Source organism: Salvelinus sp. IW2-2015, linkage group LG23 (assembly GCF_002910315.2).
Source record: "Salvelinus sp. IW2-2015 linkage group LG23, ASM291031v2, whole genome shotgun sequence".
In the NCBI taxonomy this organism is placed as follows: domain Eukaryota; kingdom Metazoa; phylum Chordata; class Actinopteri; order Salmoniformes; family Salmonidae; genus Salvelinus; species Salvelinus sp. IW2-2015.
Window position 1 is genome coordinate 13,009,951 of NC_036863.1, and position 16,339 is coordinate 13,026,289.

The following is a 16,339-nucleotide window of genomic DNA, read 5'->3' on the forward strand; positions in this document are numbered from 1 at the left end:
AGTACTTCACACGGATATACCTCTTCGGTCTCTGTGACGAAGGCGAACTCTCCGTGGTAGGACAGAGTGAAGTACTTGATCATCTGATCCAGAGGGAAGCCATTAAAGAACAGGTAGCTCATCCCCTGGTCTTGACTGTTGGGAACCACAGACAAAAGATAGACAATGACTTTCTGCAAATATGACCTACCTTCATGCAAGCATCATGCATGTACAGTTGAAGTCGGAAGTTTACATACACCTTAGCCAAATACATTTCAACTCAGTTTTTCACAATTCCTGACATTTAATCCTAGTAAAAATTCCCTGTCTTAGGTCAGTTAGGATCACCACTTTATTTTAAGAATGTGAAATGTCAGAATAACAGTAGAGAAAATGTTATTTCAGCTTTTATTTCTTTCATCACATTTCCAGTGGGTCAGACGTTTACATACACTCAATTAGTATTTGGTAGCATTGCCTTTAAATTGTTTAACTTGGGTCAAACATTTCAGGTAGCCTTCCACAAGCTTCCCACAATAAGTTGGGTGAATTTTGGCCTATTCCTCCTGACAGAGCTGGTGTAACTGAGTCAGGTTTGTAGGCCTCCTTGCTCGCACACGCTTTTTCAGTTCTGCTCACAAATTGTCTATAGGATTGAGGTCAGGGCTTTGTGATGGCCACTCCAATACCTTGACTTTGTTGTCCTTAAGCCATTTTGCCACAACTTTGGAAGTATGCTTGGGGTCATTGTCCATTTGGAAGACCCATTTGCAACCAAGCTTTAACTTCCTGACTGATGTCTTGAGATGTTGCTTCAATATATCCACATCATTTTCCATCCTCATGATGCCATCTATTTTGTGAAGTGCACCAGTCCCTCCTGCAGCAAAGGACCCCCACAACATGATGCTTCCACCCCCGTGCTTCACGGTTGGGATGGTGTTCTTCAGCTTGCAAGCTTTCTCCAAAAAGTACAATCTTTTCCCCCATGTGCAGTTGCAAACCGTAGTCTGGCTTTTTTATGGCGGTTTTGGAGCAATGGCTTCTTCCTTGCTGAGCGGCCTTTCAGGTTATGTCGATATAGGACTTGTTTTACTGTGGATATAGGTACTTTTGTACCTGTTTCCTCCAGCATCTTCACAAGATCCTTTGCTGTTGTTCTGAGATTGATTTGCACTTTCTGCACCAAAGTACGTTCATCTCTAGGAGACAGAACGCGTCTCCTTCCTGAGCGGTATAACGGCTGTGTGGTCCCATGGTGTTTATACTTGCGTACTATTGTTTGTACAGATGCACGTGGTACCTTCAGATGTTTGGAAATTGCTCCCAAGGATGAACCAGACTTGTGGAGGTCTAAAAAAAAAACCTTCTGAGGTCTCGGTTGATTTCTTTAGATTTTCCCATGATGTCAAGAAAATACGCACTGAGTTGAAAGGTAGGCCTTGAAATACATCCACAGGCACACTTCCAATTGACTCAAATTATGTCAATTAGCCTATCAGAAGCTTCTAAAGCCATGACATAATTTTCTGGAATATTCCAAGCTGTTTAAAGGCACAGTCAACTTAGTGTATGTAAACTTCTGACCCACTGGAATTGTGATAGAGTGAATTATAAGTGAAATAATCTGTCTGTAAACAATTGTTGGGGAAATGACTTGTGTCATGCACAAAGTAGATGTCCTAACCGACTTGCCAAAACTATAGTTTGTTAACAAGAAATTTGTGGAGTGGTTGAAAAACGAGTTTTAATGACTCCAACCTAAGTGTATGTAAACTTCCGACTTCAACTGTACCTGCGTTTACACACACATGCACCATGGTTTCCGTTAGCCGATAGTAGCTGGCTTTTGGCAGATGTAAAAAATTATAAACCGAAACCGAGAAATAAACTTGGCGTAACCTAATTGTCTGGGAGAAGAAAAAAATTCCCATTGCAAAATAATGCTTTTTAGCCTATTCATTTATGAAAATACCAGTTGATGCAAATACATTTGACCGCTCATACTTATCGGTCTATGGGTTAGTTTGCATAATTTAGTGGAATTAAATGGCCAGATGTATTTTCATTAGTCGTTATGATTATTATTTATCACACATACAGATAAGAGAGCCTAGTTTAAGCTGAAAATCTGTTACAGCTTATTTTGCAGCTGGAGTGAAACGTGATTTTTTTTAAAGCCCAATCATTGCGCAAACAATTCTAAATGAAATTGCATGTTAAAAACAGTTTTGATAGCCATGGAGCTACTATTTTTTATTTCTCAACTGTAACTGAAGCACACTTCCCATTTGCCATTCAAGTGCATATAACGGTAGGCAGGCTTCAGCGCGTCACACACCACTTTGCAATGAGCTGGAGCCAGTATGCATTTTGAAAACATACACTTAATGATTTGAAACCTGATCGTTTTACGACATATTATGAGGCATGATCACCTTGCTTCAAAGCAGCCTAGCCAAAACACAACCAAACATGGGAGGTAATTATTTCATAAAGAGTTCTATATGCCATTGAAACAAGTAGCCCATTTCTCTCATGTTCTATTGGTTTTCAAATCAACTTTCTTTCATTGTTCAGTAGCCAAAGGCACAATCCTGTGCATTGCTCTGCTTATAATGTGAAGAAATAATTGTTTATCAACATTTTATGCTTTGATGTTTGCAGAAAATGACAGTGCGTTGTCCAGGGTCACGCCAAGGTTCTTTGCACTCTGGGAGGGCGACACTGTGGAGTTGTCAACCGTGATGGAGAGGTGATTTCTGTCATTCTGAGAACCGTGGGTGTCCGGTAAATTAAAATAATGCCAGCCAAATGTTCGGCGCCACATTTTCCTAATGGAAACCCTTACACAAACGTTATGCACACAATTATGCTACTTTCTAGCCTTTATTTCAGAGGCTGTTTCAGTTGTGTGTGCTCACAGTCCTGTCGCTCAAATCTATAGCTATATAAACCCTAAATGTAAGCTTGCCTCTCTCTCTCTCTCTCTCTCACACACACACACACAGCTGAATACCCACGAGCAGAGCAGAGCGTTGCCCCAGATGTAGAGGATGGCACTGATGGGGTTGAACACCATGCCCCTCAAGTGCAGAGTCACTGTGACATTCTCCTGAGTCTTGGTCACCACCGTGAACGAGTCTCCACTGCCTGCACAAACACACACCGTTACTCACCCTAATGCAAAACAAGTCAATATTTCACATAATATAATACATAATATTAATGTGGTTACGCTGTCGCTCAATAGTTTAGCTTCCTCGCTCAAGAGTTCACACTGGTACTCAATCTTGCATCCTCGGTCTTGCAAACACACGTGACCGTCCTCTGGAAACACCTTAGCCAGCTGCACCACCGAAAAGCTAGCGGGTGGGGGTATTTCAACCTGAGGAGTGAGTTTAAACCAACTCAACTCAGTTACAAAATGCAAAACATATATAAGAGGGGCAGAAAATACCTTTTGGTATATACTTGGGCAAGGTGTCGCCAAGGTGGAAATTATTGTCTGCAAAGACCAGAAACAGTCGTATTATTACATGTCCTACTTCTCACACCACTCTGTTACATTGAAATTATAGTGTGCAGACTTTCGGGCTTCAAAGTTTCTGTAAATTATCTGAAATAACATGTTACTACTGTACCTAATATGAGGAGGTGGTAGGAGTGGGCCTGTTTATTGTCCAGTAGCAGTTCGAGGAGAATCAAGTCAATCAGGTGGTTGTGAGAAGAATCCTGGGCTGCCCATTTGACCTGGCAGGCTTTACCTGAGGATAATATACACATGAGGCGTGAATCTAAACAGTTCAGACCTGGGTTCAAATACTACTTGAATTCATTCAAATACTTTCAGCGTTTGCTTGAGCACCAATTTGGCAGGGTTAGCACCTTTGTAACTATTCTATTAGTTAATTAGGCCAGGCAAGTTCAATCAAGCACAGATAAAGTATTTAAAATAATTTAAAATACAATTTTACCCGGGTCGGCAGACAGTGAAAAATAATATATCATAACACAACCATCAGTTAGCCTACATTAGACAGTTGTGTATTGTACTACAAAAAACCTTAATATAAAACATTCATGGTAATTCATGGAAAATATGGTGGCTGGTGAACTCACTGTTCATAAACTCGCAAGCAGTTCTGCCCTTGGAGTCTAGCAACTGAGTAAACGTCACATCCCCATCTGTTGGGGAAATTGAACCGTGGAAAATAATAAGAGAAGTAAAGACTAAGAGAATTGTGTGATAAGAAAAAAACAGAGAAGGAAATCCAAAATAAGAGACAGCTAAGCACATAGCCTGAGTAAAAAAAGAATCATCATATCTGACAGCAGATGAAAGCCAGAGGTTTGGGACTGACTGGCTGACTGATTCATTGTTTGACTAATTGACTGGCTGCCTGTCTGCTTGAATAACTAACTAACTGACTGACTGACCGTAGACCTGGGCCCTGTAGAGGGTGCCCTTCTGCCAGCCTCCTCCCAGGATGTAGAAGTACTCGGTGTCGTGGTACGGGATGAACACAGGCACCATGCGGGACACACACACTGTGCGCAGCACCTGCTGCCACGCCTCTGACACAGGGTAGAGAGAGGGGGATACGGAGAGTTTTAATGGAGCTATGTATGGTTTTGTTAGTGGACCTGAATGCTATGGCCACAAAGAGACTTTGTGCCCGAAATTTTGCCACTGTTTTTTTTCAATGTGAGTCATCTGTTGACAGTCTTTTTACGTATGCAGCTTATCCAACAATAGTTGAGTTGTTTAACTTGATGGACAGAAACATAATATTAATGAATGAATACGTAATTTCATCTGTGTTCATGCGTCTCTAGGTGCCGTAGTCTCAGTTTGAGAATCAACTGTGCAATTTCTAGGACAAAGTCTAGGACAAAAAGTTTCTCAACAGTTTTTACCCCCAAGCCATTAGACTCCTGAACAGGTAATCAAATGGCTACCCGGACTATTTACATTGTGTGCCCCCCCCAACCCCTATTTTTACGCTGCTGCTACTCTCTGTTTATCATATATGCATAGTCACTTTAACTATACATTCATGTACATACTACCTCAATTGGGCCGACCAACCAGTGCTCCCGCACATTGGCTAACCGGGCTATCTGCATTGTGTCCCGCCACCCACCAATCCCTCTTTTACGCTACTGCTACTCTCTGTTCATCATATATGCATAGTCACTTTAACCATATCTACATGTACATACTACCTCAATCAGCCTGACTAACCAGTGTCTGTATGTAGCCTTGCTACTGTATATAGCCTGTCTTTTTACTGTTGTTTTATTTCTTTACCTACCTATTGTTCACCTAATACCTTTTTTGCACTATTGGTTAGAGCCTGTAAGTAAGCATTTCACTGTAAGGTCTAAACCTGTTGTATTCGGCGCACGTGACAAATAAACTTTGATTTGATTTATTCTGTGAACACAGGGGACAGAGATTCCAGATTTCATGTTCCAGTGTGTAAGCAGGGTGAATGGGAGCCAGCAGTGTCTGACGGTGCGCTGGTACCTGAGGGCGGGACTCTTAGAGGCAGCAGAGAGAAGTTGCCCACGAAGCGGTGCAGCAGCTGGTTCTGGCGGATGAACAGGGAGCTCTCTGTGGAGATTGCCTCCAAGATCATGGAGGAGAACTCCACCTGGGGGCAGTTCAGGGAGCCCGCCCAACAGCTCTCGATGCCCACCTAAGTGTAAACCGTTTGGACACACATGCATACCAGAGTGGGGGTTAATTCTATGTAAATTCAGATAGTAAACTGAAATTACAATGTTTTTCTTATGGAGAAGCATTCAGGAAAATTGGAATTGAAATGGACTAAAATGAAACATTTGCTTGAGCCTGTTTGGTGTGACAGATGGGCAGGGTTTGCACTTTAGGGACTATTCCATTAGATCCATTGCACCATGCAAGCTCAATCAAGCACAACTAAAGCATTTAAACATTTTCAGCTTTTTGTATAGTTTATTATTGGGAGTATACGAAACAAAAATATCAAATGTAAACGTTTCCTACGTTGTAGGAGTTGCATCTATTTTGCTCTGTTTTGGGACAACGTGGACCGGCCCAATTTCCAATGCAACAACTGTTTACTTGCGGAGGACTGCAATCCCCCAGCCTCGGGGTATTCTACTGATTGGCTTGGGTCCACCATGTCCCACATCCCGTTGGTCATCGAGGGATCTCCCAAACCTATCGAGTCGCAACAGTGGCCGAACCTCTACGGACAATAAATATACTTAATCGGCTTTTATCGTTTTACATGAATTATCCCAATGCGAGTTATCCAGAGTTTCCTGTATTCCTGACTCAGTTAGCCATTGAACATTTCTCCTCTATTTTTATTCCCCTTGCTGTCTGAGGTCTGACAGGCCTGGGCAACTCCAGTCCTCGGGGGCCTAATTGGTGTCACACTTTCCCCCACTTTGCCCCTCCTAGCAAACACAGCTGATTTAAACTAATTACATTGTAAACTGAAGATCATGATTAGTTGATTATTGTAGTCAGGTGTGTTAGCTGGGACTGGGACAAAAGTGTGACACCAATCAGGCCCCCGAGGACTGGAGTTGCCCAGGCTGGTGCCTAGCAGATAAACATGCACCTTTGAAACAATATAGAGTTAAGAACAAATCAAACTCTTGGTATTCATTTGATATTTCAGAGCTTATTCACAAGAGAAACCAAGCCTCAGCCAAAGCTAGGAAAACTGACTGTCTCTGATTGGAAATCTTTCAGACAACTCAGAAACAGTTGTACTATCTTGATTAAGAAAGCTAAATCCAACTACTTGTTAAGCTCTATTTCTGACCCTGCTGGTGATTCTTATAAATTCGTGAAAAAAATGTATTTGCTGAAGTGTGCTAATTCCCTCCCCTTCCCTGCCTAAGCAAGTTCTGTCAGACTCAGGCATCATTACAATAAATGTTTTTGATGCTTTTAATCATAATGTATATTTTAATTTGAGGATTATTTTATAGCCATGGGCCCGATTTCACAAAAGCATCTTAAGGCTAAGTTCATCATTAGAACCTTCGTAGGAGCATCGTTAAATCTCAGAGCTGTTTCCCAAAACCATCGTAATTAACGTTGCACTTGAAAGCGCTCGTAATCTAACACCTGCCCCAGACAAGAACAGCTAAGTGCGTCATTAGATGTTCTTTTGCCCTCCTGTGTCACTTTATATACAGAAGATCTCCACTAAACATTGAATCACATGGCTTATCCGCCTCTCTGTGACAGCTGATAACTTCAGAACAAAGTTGATTACAAAATACAAATACAAAGTTGCCAATGTCTTTGCAATTCATACAAACAATATAAAGAAAGATGCTTCAAATTAAAACAGATGACTACATTCAAATATAAATAGCCTACACTAGGCTATAGGCCTATGTTCAATCCATTGAGTTCTATTTTTCTACTTGTACGCTACCGTCTGTAATTTGTCTCAATATATTTCATGAAGTGTAGCCTAACATGTGCATAATGATGTTCCAAATCTTGATTTAGTGCATTATTATAGGGCAGTGGTTCCGAAACTTTTTATAGACCCGTACCCCTTCAAACATTCAACCTCCAGCTGCGTACCCCCTCTAGCACCAGAGTCAGCGCACTCTCAAATGTTGTTTTTTGCCAACATTGTAAGCCTGCCACACACTATACGATACATTTATTAAACATAAGAATGAGTGTGAGTTTGTCACAACCCGGCTCGTGGGAAGTGACAAAGAGCTCTTATAGGACCAGTGCACAAATAATAATAATCAATAATTTTGCTCTTTATTTAACCATCTTACATATAACACCTAATTTGTTAATCGAAAATTGTGAATAACTCACCACAGGTTAATGAGAAGGGTGTGCTTGAAAGGATGCACATAACTCCACAATGTTGGGTTGTATTAGAGGGCGTCTCAATCTTAAATCATTTTCCACACACAGTCTGTGCCTGTATTTAGTTTTCATGCTAGTGAGGGCCGAGAATCCACTCTCACATAGGTACGTGGTTGCAAAGGGCATCAGTGTCTTAACAGCGCGATTTGCCAAGGCAGGATACTCTGAGGGCAGCCCAATCCAGAAATCTGTCAGTGGCTTCTGATTCAATTTAATTTTCACAGAACCGCTTGTTGCAATTTCGATGAGGCTCTCTTGTTCAGATATTGGTAAATGGACTGGAGGCAGAGCATGAAAGGGATAACGAATCCAGTTAGTGTCATCCGTTTCGGGAAAGTACCTGTGTAATTGCGCACCCAACTCACTCAGGTGCTTCGCTATATCACATTTGACATTGTCCATAAGCTTGAGTTCATTTGCACACAAAAAAATCATACAATGATGGAAAGACCTGTGTGTTGTCCTTGTTAATGCAGACAGAGAAGAGCCCCAACTTCTTAATTATAGCCTCAATTTTGTCCCGCACATTGAATATAGTTGCGGAGAGTCCCTGTAATCCTAGATTCAGATCATTCAGGCGAGAAAAAACATCACCCAGATAGGCCAGTCGTGTGAGAAACTCGTCATCATGCAAGCGGTCAGACAAGTGAAAATGATGGTCAGTAAAGAAAACTTTAAGCTCGTCTCTCAATTCAAAAAAAATTGTCAATACTTTGCCCCTTGATAACCAGCGCACTTCTAAATGTTGTAAAAGCGTTACATGGTTGCTGCCCATATCATTGCATAGTGCAGAAAATACATGAGAGTTCAGGGGCCTTGCTTTAACAAAGTTGGTAACCTGTTATAGGGTAAGCATTATAATAAGCCGCATCAATATTTGCAGCCATAGGTGATAATATCTTTCTAGGAGCTGATCCATCATCAGTATTGTAGAATAATTCTAATGTTAAGTTAAGAATTTAATGGAGAAAGCTGATCCGAGAGCAGCGTTCTTTTGATCCTATCAGTATCGACATGCCTCAACGACGTATCTGTGGGGTGTTTTGGGAAATGTACGTTACATCTTCAGCCGTTGTAGGAAAGATGCATAGTTAAAACACTCGTAAACCTAAGTTCCATCGCAATCGGGATACCGGGCCCTGGTCAGTCAGTTTGTTGTTCCCAGCCTCTAGCTGACTTGATTGAAAACTCCTCAACTACTAGTAAATCTGTGTTTTCATTTCAACAAGTTACTACCTGTGATGTGCTAACTTCCTTGCTTAAGATTGATGTTACATAACCTACTGGGGTTGATATGCTTGACCCGTTTTTACTGCAGGTTTCCGGCCCCTTGATTGCTGAATCATTAACCATTTTTTTGTCCGGTGATCATATCTGGTTTTATCCCGAGCGTTTGGAAGGCGACCCATGTGCTCCTTCTCCACAAAGATGGTGACCCATCAGAACGAAATAATTCCCACCCTCTCTCTAAACTTTCTTGCCTGGCAAAATTATTAGAAACTCTGATCAACTCTAAGCTAAGATAGTTCCTATCTACAAAATGTATTTTAAGAGTTCCTCAATCTGGCTTCAGGCAGCACTATCTCTGCTGCTTCATTGGTTATAAATGATATAGTTAACTGTATGGACAAAAGGCAACATTGAGCTGCCCTTTTCATTGACCTGTAAAAGTCCTTTGACACTGTTGACTACTCATTATTCATTAAAAAGGTTGTCCAAAATTGGTCTGGATGAGGCTGCATGTAATTGGTTTAAAAACTACCTGCCTGACAGGACACAATGTGTATTTTCTGATGGTGTTAAGTCAGGTTTCCTTGATATTACAAAAGGTGTCCCACAGGGGTTGAATTTAGGTGATGTACTTTTTACTATCTATATAAACAATATTGGTTTGTCTGTAAAAAATTGTAACTGTCACTTGTATGAGGACGATATTGTTGTGTATTCTATTGCCCTTTCTGTTAACCAGGCTCTATCTGAACTTCATTGTTTTACAGAAAACATTTGACCTTAAATTAGTTTTGAAAGCGGGTAAAACTAAAACTAAGTATATGTTGTTTTCTAGAACGGATAGAGATGACGCCAATAACTTAAGCATATGTACTTTGGATGGGGTCCACATTATCGTGTCCCAGCTTACAAATGTCTGGGCATCCATCTTTTAAAAAGCATATTGAGCAGTAAGTTAAGAAGCTTAGAATAGAAATTGGCTTCTTCTATAGAAATATGTCATGCCTCTTGCTTAATAGTAGAAAGCAGATAATTCAGTCGACAAGAGTTGTGTAAATCAGGTTTTAGAAGAAACAAAATTCACCTTACTTGTGGAATAATCTCCAAAACTCTCCAAAATCATAATCACAGCCGTATACATTCCCCCCCAAGCAGACACATCGATGGCCCTGAACGAACTTTATCTGACTCTTTGTAAACTGGAAACCACACCCTGAGGCTGCATTCATCGTAGCTGGGGATTTTAACAAGGCTAATCTAAAAACAAAACTCCCTAAATTCTATCAGCATATCGATTGTGCTACCAGGGCTGGAAAAACACTAGACCATTGTTATACTAATTTCCGCGACGCTTATAAGGCCCTCCCCCGCCCCCCTTTCGGAAAAGCTGACCACGACTCCATTTTGTTTGATTTCCTGCCTACAAACAGAAACTCAAACAACAAGCTCCGCGCTCCAGGTCTGTTCAACGCTGGTCGGACCAATCTGAATCCACGCTTCAAGACTGCTTCGATCACGCGTGTGAAATGTTCCGCATCGCGTCCAACAACAATATTGACGAATATGCTGATTCGGTGAGCGAGTTCATTAGGAAGTGCATTTACGATGTCGTACCACCAGCAACGATAAAAACATTCCCAAACCAGAAACCGTGGATTGACGGCAGCATTCGCGTTGAACCACTGACAAGCGCGCAACCACCTGCTTCTTAACCAGGCCAAGCGTGACCCAGGAACCGGCCATGACCCGAAATACAAACAGCTTAGACTATTACTCTCCGCGCCAAGGCCAAATTCCAAACAGACTAAGTCTCCCACGTCAGCAGCAGACAAAAATCAGTCCGAATCACAGTCAGACACAAGAACGGTATTGTGGCAGCGGAGTCCCTGACATCAATCACGGATTCACCAAAGAAAAACCACGCCCGTCACGACGGACCAGGGATGTCATCTGCTCCCCAACCAGACTAAAACAACACTTGCCGCTTTAACGAATATCACTACCCACCGCTTACGACGCACTATACCAAGGACACACCTGACACGGCCACAACTCACACCAACTGCGGCTCTCCTCTCCTCACTCAAGCCAGACAGGAGTGAGGTACAACATCTTAAAACGTGCTGTTAACCTCGCAAGGCTGCAGGCCCCAGACGGCATTCCCCAGCCGCCGTCCTCAGAGCATGCGCAGACCAGCTGGCTGGTGTGTTTACGGACATATTCAATCAATCCTTATCCCAGTCTGCTGTTCCCACATGGCTTCAAGAGGCCACCTTGTTCCTGTTCCAAGAAAGCTAGAGTAACTGAGCTAAACGACTACCGCCCCGTAGCACTCACTTCCGTCATCATGAAGTGCTTTGAGAGACTAGTCAAGGACCATATCACCTCCACCCTACCGGACACCCTAGACCCACTCCATTTGCTTACCGACCCAATAGGTCCACAGACGACGCAATCGCAACCACACTGCACACTGCCCTAACCCATCTGGAACAGAGGAATACCATGTGAGAATGCTGTTCATCGTACAGCTCAGCATTTAACACCATAACCCTCCAAACTCGTCATCAAGCTCGAGCCTGCGGTCCGACCCCGCCCTGTGCCAACTGGGTCTGGACTTCCTGACGGGCCGCCCCCAAGTGGTGAGGGTAGGTAACAACATCTCCACCCCGCTGATCACTCAACACTGGGGCCCCACAAGGGTGCGCTCCTCTCCTGTACTCCCTGTTCACCCACGACATGCGTGGCCATGCACGCTCCCAACTCAATCATCAAGTTTGCGGATGACACTACAGTGGTAGGCTTGATCACCAACACACGACGAGACGGCCTACAGGGAGGAGGTGAGGGCCCTCGGAGTGTGGTGTCAGGAAAATAACCTCATACTCAACGTCAACAAAACAAGAGATGATTGTGACTTCAGGAAACAGCAGAGGAGACACCCCCTATCCACCATCGACGGTCAGTAGTGGAGAAGGTGGAAAGTTTAAGTTCCTCGGTGACACATCACGGACAACTGAATTGGTCCACCCACACACAGACAGCGTTGTGAAGAAGGCGCAGCACGCCTCTTCACTCAGGAGGCTGAAGAAATTCGGCTTGTCACCCCAAAAGCACTCACAAACTTCTACAGATACACACAATCGAGCAGGCATCCTGTCGGGCCTGTATCACCGCCTGGTACGGCAACTGCTCCGCCCACCAACCGTAAGGCTCTCCAGAGGGTAGTGAGGCTCTGAGAACGCATCACCAGGGGCAAACTACCTGCCCTCCAGGACACCTACACCACCGATGTCACAGGAAGGCCATAAAGATCATCAAGGACAACAAACCACCCAAGCCACTGCCTGTTCACCCCGCTATCATCCAGAAGGCAGAGGTCAGTACAGGTGCATCAAAGCAGGGACCGAGAGACTGAAAACAGCTTCTATCTCAAGGCCATCAGACTGTTAAACAGCCACCACTAACATTTAGCGGCCGCTGCAACATACTGACTCAACTCCAGCCACTTTAAAAATGGGAATTGATGGAAATTATGTAAAAATGTACCACTAGCCACTTTAAGCAATGCCACTTAATACAATGTTTACATACCCTACATTACCCATCTCATATTGATATACTGTACTCTATATCATCTACTGCATCTTGCCATCTTTATGACATACATGTACCACTAGCCACTTTAAACTATGCCACTTTATGTTTACATACCCTACAGTACTCCTCTCACTAACGTATATTACGCTACTCTATACCATTTCGTACGCATCTGCCATGCCGTTCTGTACCACCACTCATTCATATATCTTTATGTACATATTCTTTATCCCTTTACACTTGTGTGTGTGTGTAAGGTAGTAGTGTGGAATTGTTAGGTTAGATTACTGTTGGTTATTACTGCATTGTCGGAACTAGAAGCACAAGCATTTCGCTACACTCGCATTAACATCTGCTAACCATGTGTATGTGACTAATAAAATTTTATTTTATTTTATTTTATTTGATTTGAAATTGGATGATTTGGTGCCTCTATAGCAATTCAGGCAGCTGATTGGGGATATTTTGACGAATAATATGTTTGCCTTCCATGAATGTATTTTTGTATCTCTGTTTTGCATAATGTATTGTATTGACTTTTATTTTTGTAATTACAGGGCTAATCTGCAAAAGAGACCTTAGTCTAAGCATGACTCCCTGACAAAATAGATTGAACTTTTTTCAAATGCTATTTGAACCCAGGTCTGCTGGGTACACAGTACTACACACTCACACAAACAGTCAATGAGCCTGCATCTTTACACTATGTGTCTGGTTTTACCTCGATGGGGGAGGTGTGCTGGAACTCTGTGGCGGTCATCAGAACAGCCTTGAAGCCAGGAATACCAGGGAGGATGAGGACGGGAGAATTCTGCACCACTGCCCACAGAGGGCGAGAGGGACTGCCCAAAACCATCATGTCCTCCAGTGCTGGCATCTATAGACATACGAACAGAGAGAGACAGAAAGAGCAGAGCACTGTATATACATTTGAAATATCATAAATCATAAATAATCTATACTTTAACAATTACTCGTGGATAATCAACTTCAATACATTTTTGTTTACATCTCTTTAAAAATCCTTCATTCAGAAGACACCTAGTGCAAAACATTTTCGCACCATTTTCACACAAAACCACCCACACATCTACAGAATGTCTATTAGCTTAATTTTCTCTCTCCTTCCTCCTCTCCCTCTTTGTGGATGTCTGTCCCTCACCTCCGTACCAAAGGAGATCTCCGTCTCCCCTCTGTCAGTGGTGCGCACATAGCCATTAACATTCACTGCAAAGCTGCTCACACAAACACAGACACAGCATGCAGTTCAGCAGTCATGTAGAGAGAGGGTCATGATCTTGGTTCTGGCCCTGAATGCTGATTGGCTGACAGCCATGGTATATCAGACCGTATGACAAAACATTTATTTTTACTGCTCTAATTACTATTAATAGCAATAAGGCACCTCGGGGGTTTGTGGTATATGGCCAAAATATACACGGCTAAGGGCTGTGTCCAGGCACTCTGCGATGCGTTGTGCATAAGAAATGCCCTTAGCCGTGGTATATTGGCCATATACCATACTCCCTCGTGTCTTATTTCTTAATAGCCATACCCCAAAAAACATTTTCTAGATGAGAATTGAATAGTAAACTTTTACGTGTGGCTGATTTGACATCCTGTAAAGTGAAGCAAGTACATGACCAACGCTAGGCAGACACTGTGTGGTATAGGCCTATGCATGCGTGCACATTTAAATACACAAACAGTTGTCACTGACCTTCTCTCAGGCACCAGTTGCCCCTTGCCATTTGACACCACTTGAACCCTGTATACTACCGACCCATTAAGGATGGGCATGGGAGCATACCAACCCAGCTGGCACAGGTCGCTGTCACAGGGCACTGCAGAGGAAAACACACACACACACTTGACATTCCTGACCGGGAGCACAAATGAACATGAGTGAATTCCACTCTACAAACAGACCACACATGTAGCACATACAGCTGCAAGCTCATAAAAACTTGGCCTAGTTCAAATTAACATACAAGACAAAACTGACACACATGCGCACATACCACTGTCCAGCAGGGGGGCTGTGGTGAGAATGGTCTGCAGTCTCTGCGATTTGAGGCGGATGGGGTGGACGGGTTCCTGGAAGGTCAGGACTACATTGGGGGTCAACCCTGTGAGAAAGGCCTCCTGAATGGCACGCTTAGAAGACTCCTGTTCGAACAAACATGTAGATTATTCTTCTAGTCGATGTGTTTGCATTCAAAATAAGTCATATTAAAGGATGTGAGAGGTGTTATGTTACCTTTGAACCACACAGTAGGTCTATGCGTAGGTAGTAAGGGAAGCCAAGATAACTCTGCAGAACAGAAACTGTGCACAGTTAACCAGTGAAGAATCTTCCTCTAGTTACACAGTATAAATCTCAACCACTGTACTTCGACTGGGTTGGAAACTCACAGTGGTACTCTCCTGGGTGTTGACTGGCTGGTCAGTCAGAGTCTTTATAATGTCCTGAACCTTGGTGCTGAACTGCTGCATCTCTATGCCTCCTGACAGGGTGGTCAGAGGACTCTCAAAGTTACAGGTTGAAATGCTGTTGAGGGGGTCACCGATTTCACACAGACTGACACCCCATTCACACTCTCCTCTAGCTGCTCCTCCTAATCCTCTTCCACACAGAAAGCTCAGAATGAGGGAGACCTGGATGGTCCACATTTCTAAAATGGACAAAACCAAAAAACAATGTTGATATTTGGGTGAAATTAAATTCAACTTTGCTAGCAAGTTAACCGTTAGCTAACAAATAGTTGACTACAAATATCTACCCAGGTGGTTAGTTATATAAAATAAAAGTATGAGCGTAAAAGTAACTGGCTAGCTACTTACTGCAAACGTAATTTCTTTCACCAATTTAACATTATTGTGTACTGTAACGTTAGCTAGATAACGTTAGCTAACTATGCATTAGTTAGCTAGCTCGCATTGAGTAACGTTAGACATGAACGTCACCAAAACTTTTGACAAAAGTCAAATTCAATCAAAATACTTAGCTAATTCGCGAATTTGTTTCAACATCTGAGTATATAGTTTACACCTGTAGTTAGCTTAACAGTTATGAATAGACAAAGAAAGAGCCTACTTTTCACTCAATTGGGGACAACGGACATTCCCTCATGCCATGGCCTCACCAAGCAAATCAGATAAGCACATTAAAACGGCACTGTCTTGTATGGAAGGAAGCCCATTCCAGCCATCAATTTATAAGATGTATTTTTTTATACTATCTCAATTTGAGATACCTATGTAAAAATGTTGAGATACTATTTTTTTTAAATCGAGATAGTAACTCGACATTTTGAGATAGAACAAACTGGATATGTTTCTTCATTTGTAGCATTATGTGGAGATTTATATCATCTATCATTGCAGAGAACAGCACAACAGGGCCACTGGCAAACATGTGGTGAGCTGGTATTTGCCGCAACACTTTAGATTAGGTTTAATAAACACAAAAGCGCTGAAAAGAGGGACCAAGTACTGTTGTTTAGTCTGTTTTGCCTCATGATTTGTTAGCTCATGCACAATTAATCTGTGCTTCAGTCTGATTAAGTGTAACCTACTGATAACAACCACAACTGTAGGTAGCCTAGAGAAGAC

The 16,339-nt window shown here is 42.6% G+C and overlaps 1 protein-coding gene across 5 annotated transcripts in view; it reads right to left on the bottom strand.

Moving 5' to 3' along the window:
• LOC111950135 (cation channel sperm-associated auxiliary subunit gamma) overlaps window positions 1-15,902 on the bottom strand; it is a 26,670-nt gene extending 10,768 nt beyond the window's left edge. For 4 of the 5 annotated variants that reach the window (XR_002875461.2, XM_023967527.1, XM_023967528.1 and 1 more), the window contains exons 1-14: window positions 15,822-15,902; window positions 15,140-15,399; window positions 14,985-15,038; window positions 14,746-14,893; window positions 14,445-14,568; window positions 13,887-13,959; window positions 13,446-13,601; window positions 5,516-5,687; window positions 4,423-4,560; window positions 4,105-4,170; window positions 3,627-3,749; window positions 3,443-3,490; window positions 3,006-3,135; window positions 21-135 (exon numbers count right to left, since the gene is read on the bottom strand). Coding sequence is in view for 4 of the 5 variants with exons in the window: in XM_023967527.1 (XP_023823295.1) it covers window positions 21-135; window positions 3,006-3,135; window positions 3,443-3,490; window positions 3,627-3,749; window positions 4,105-4,170; window positions 4,423-4,560; window positions 5,516-5,687; window positions 13,446-13,601; window positions 13,887-13,959; window positions 14,445-14,568; window positions 14,746-14,893; window positions 14,985-15,038; window positions 15,140-15,397 (1,605 nt within the window). In the remaining variant the exon portion in view is untranslated. Of the gene's footprint in view, window positions 1-20; window positions 136-3,005; window positions 3,136-3,442; window positions 3,491-3,626; window positions 3,750-4,104; window positions 4,171-4,422; window positions 4,561-5,515; window positions 5,688-13,445; window positions 13,602-13,886; window positions 13,960-14,444; window positions 14,569-14,745; window positions 14,894-14,984; window positions 15,039-15,139; window positions 15,400-15,821 lie in introns of those variants that run through there. The other variant, XM_023967529.1, reaches the window with a different exon arrangement.
• Window positions 15,903-16,339: the final 437 nt, after the last annotated feature.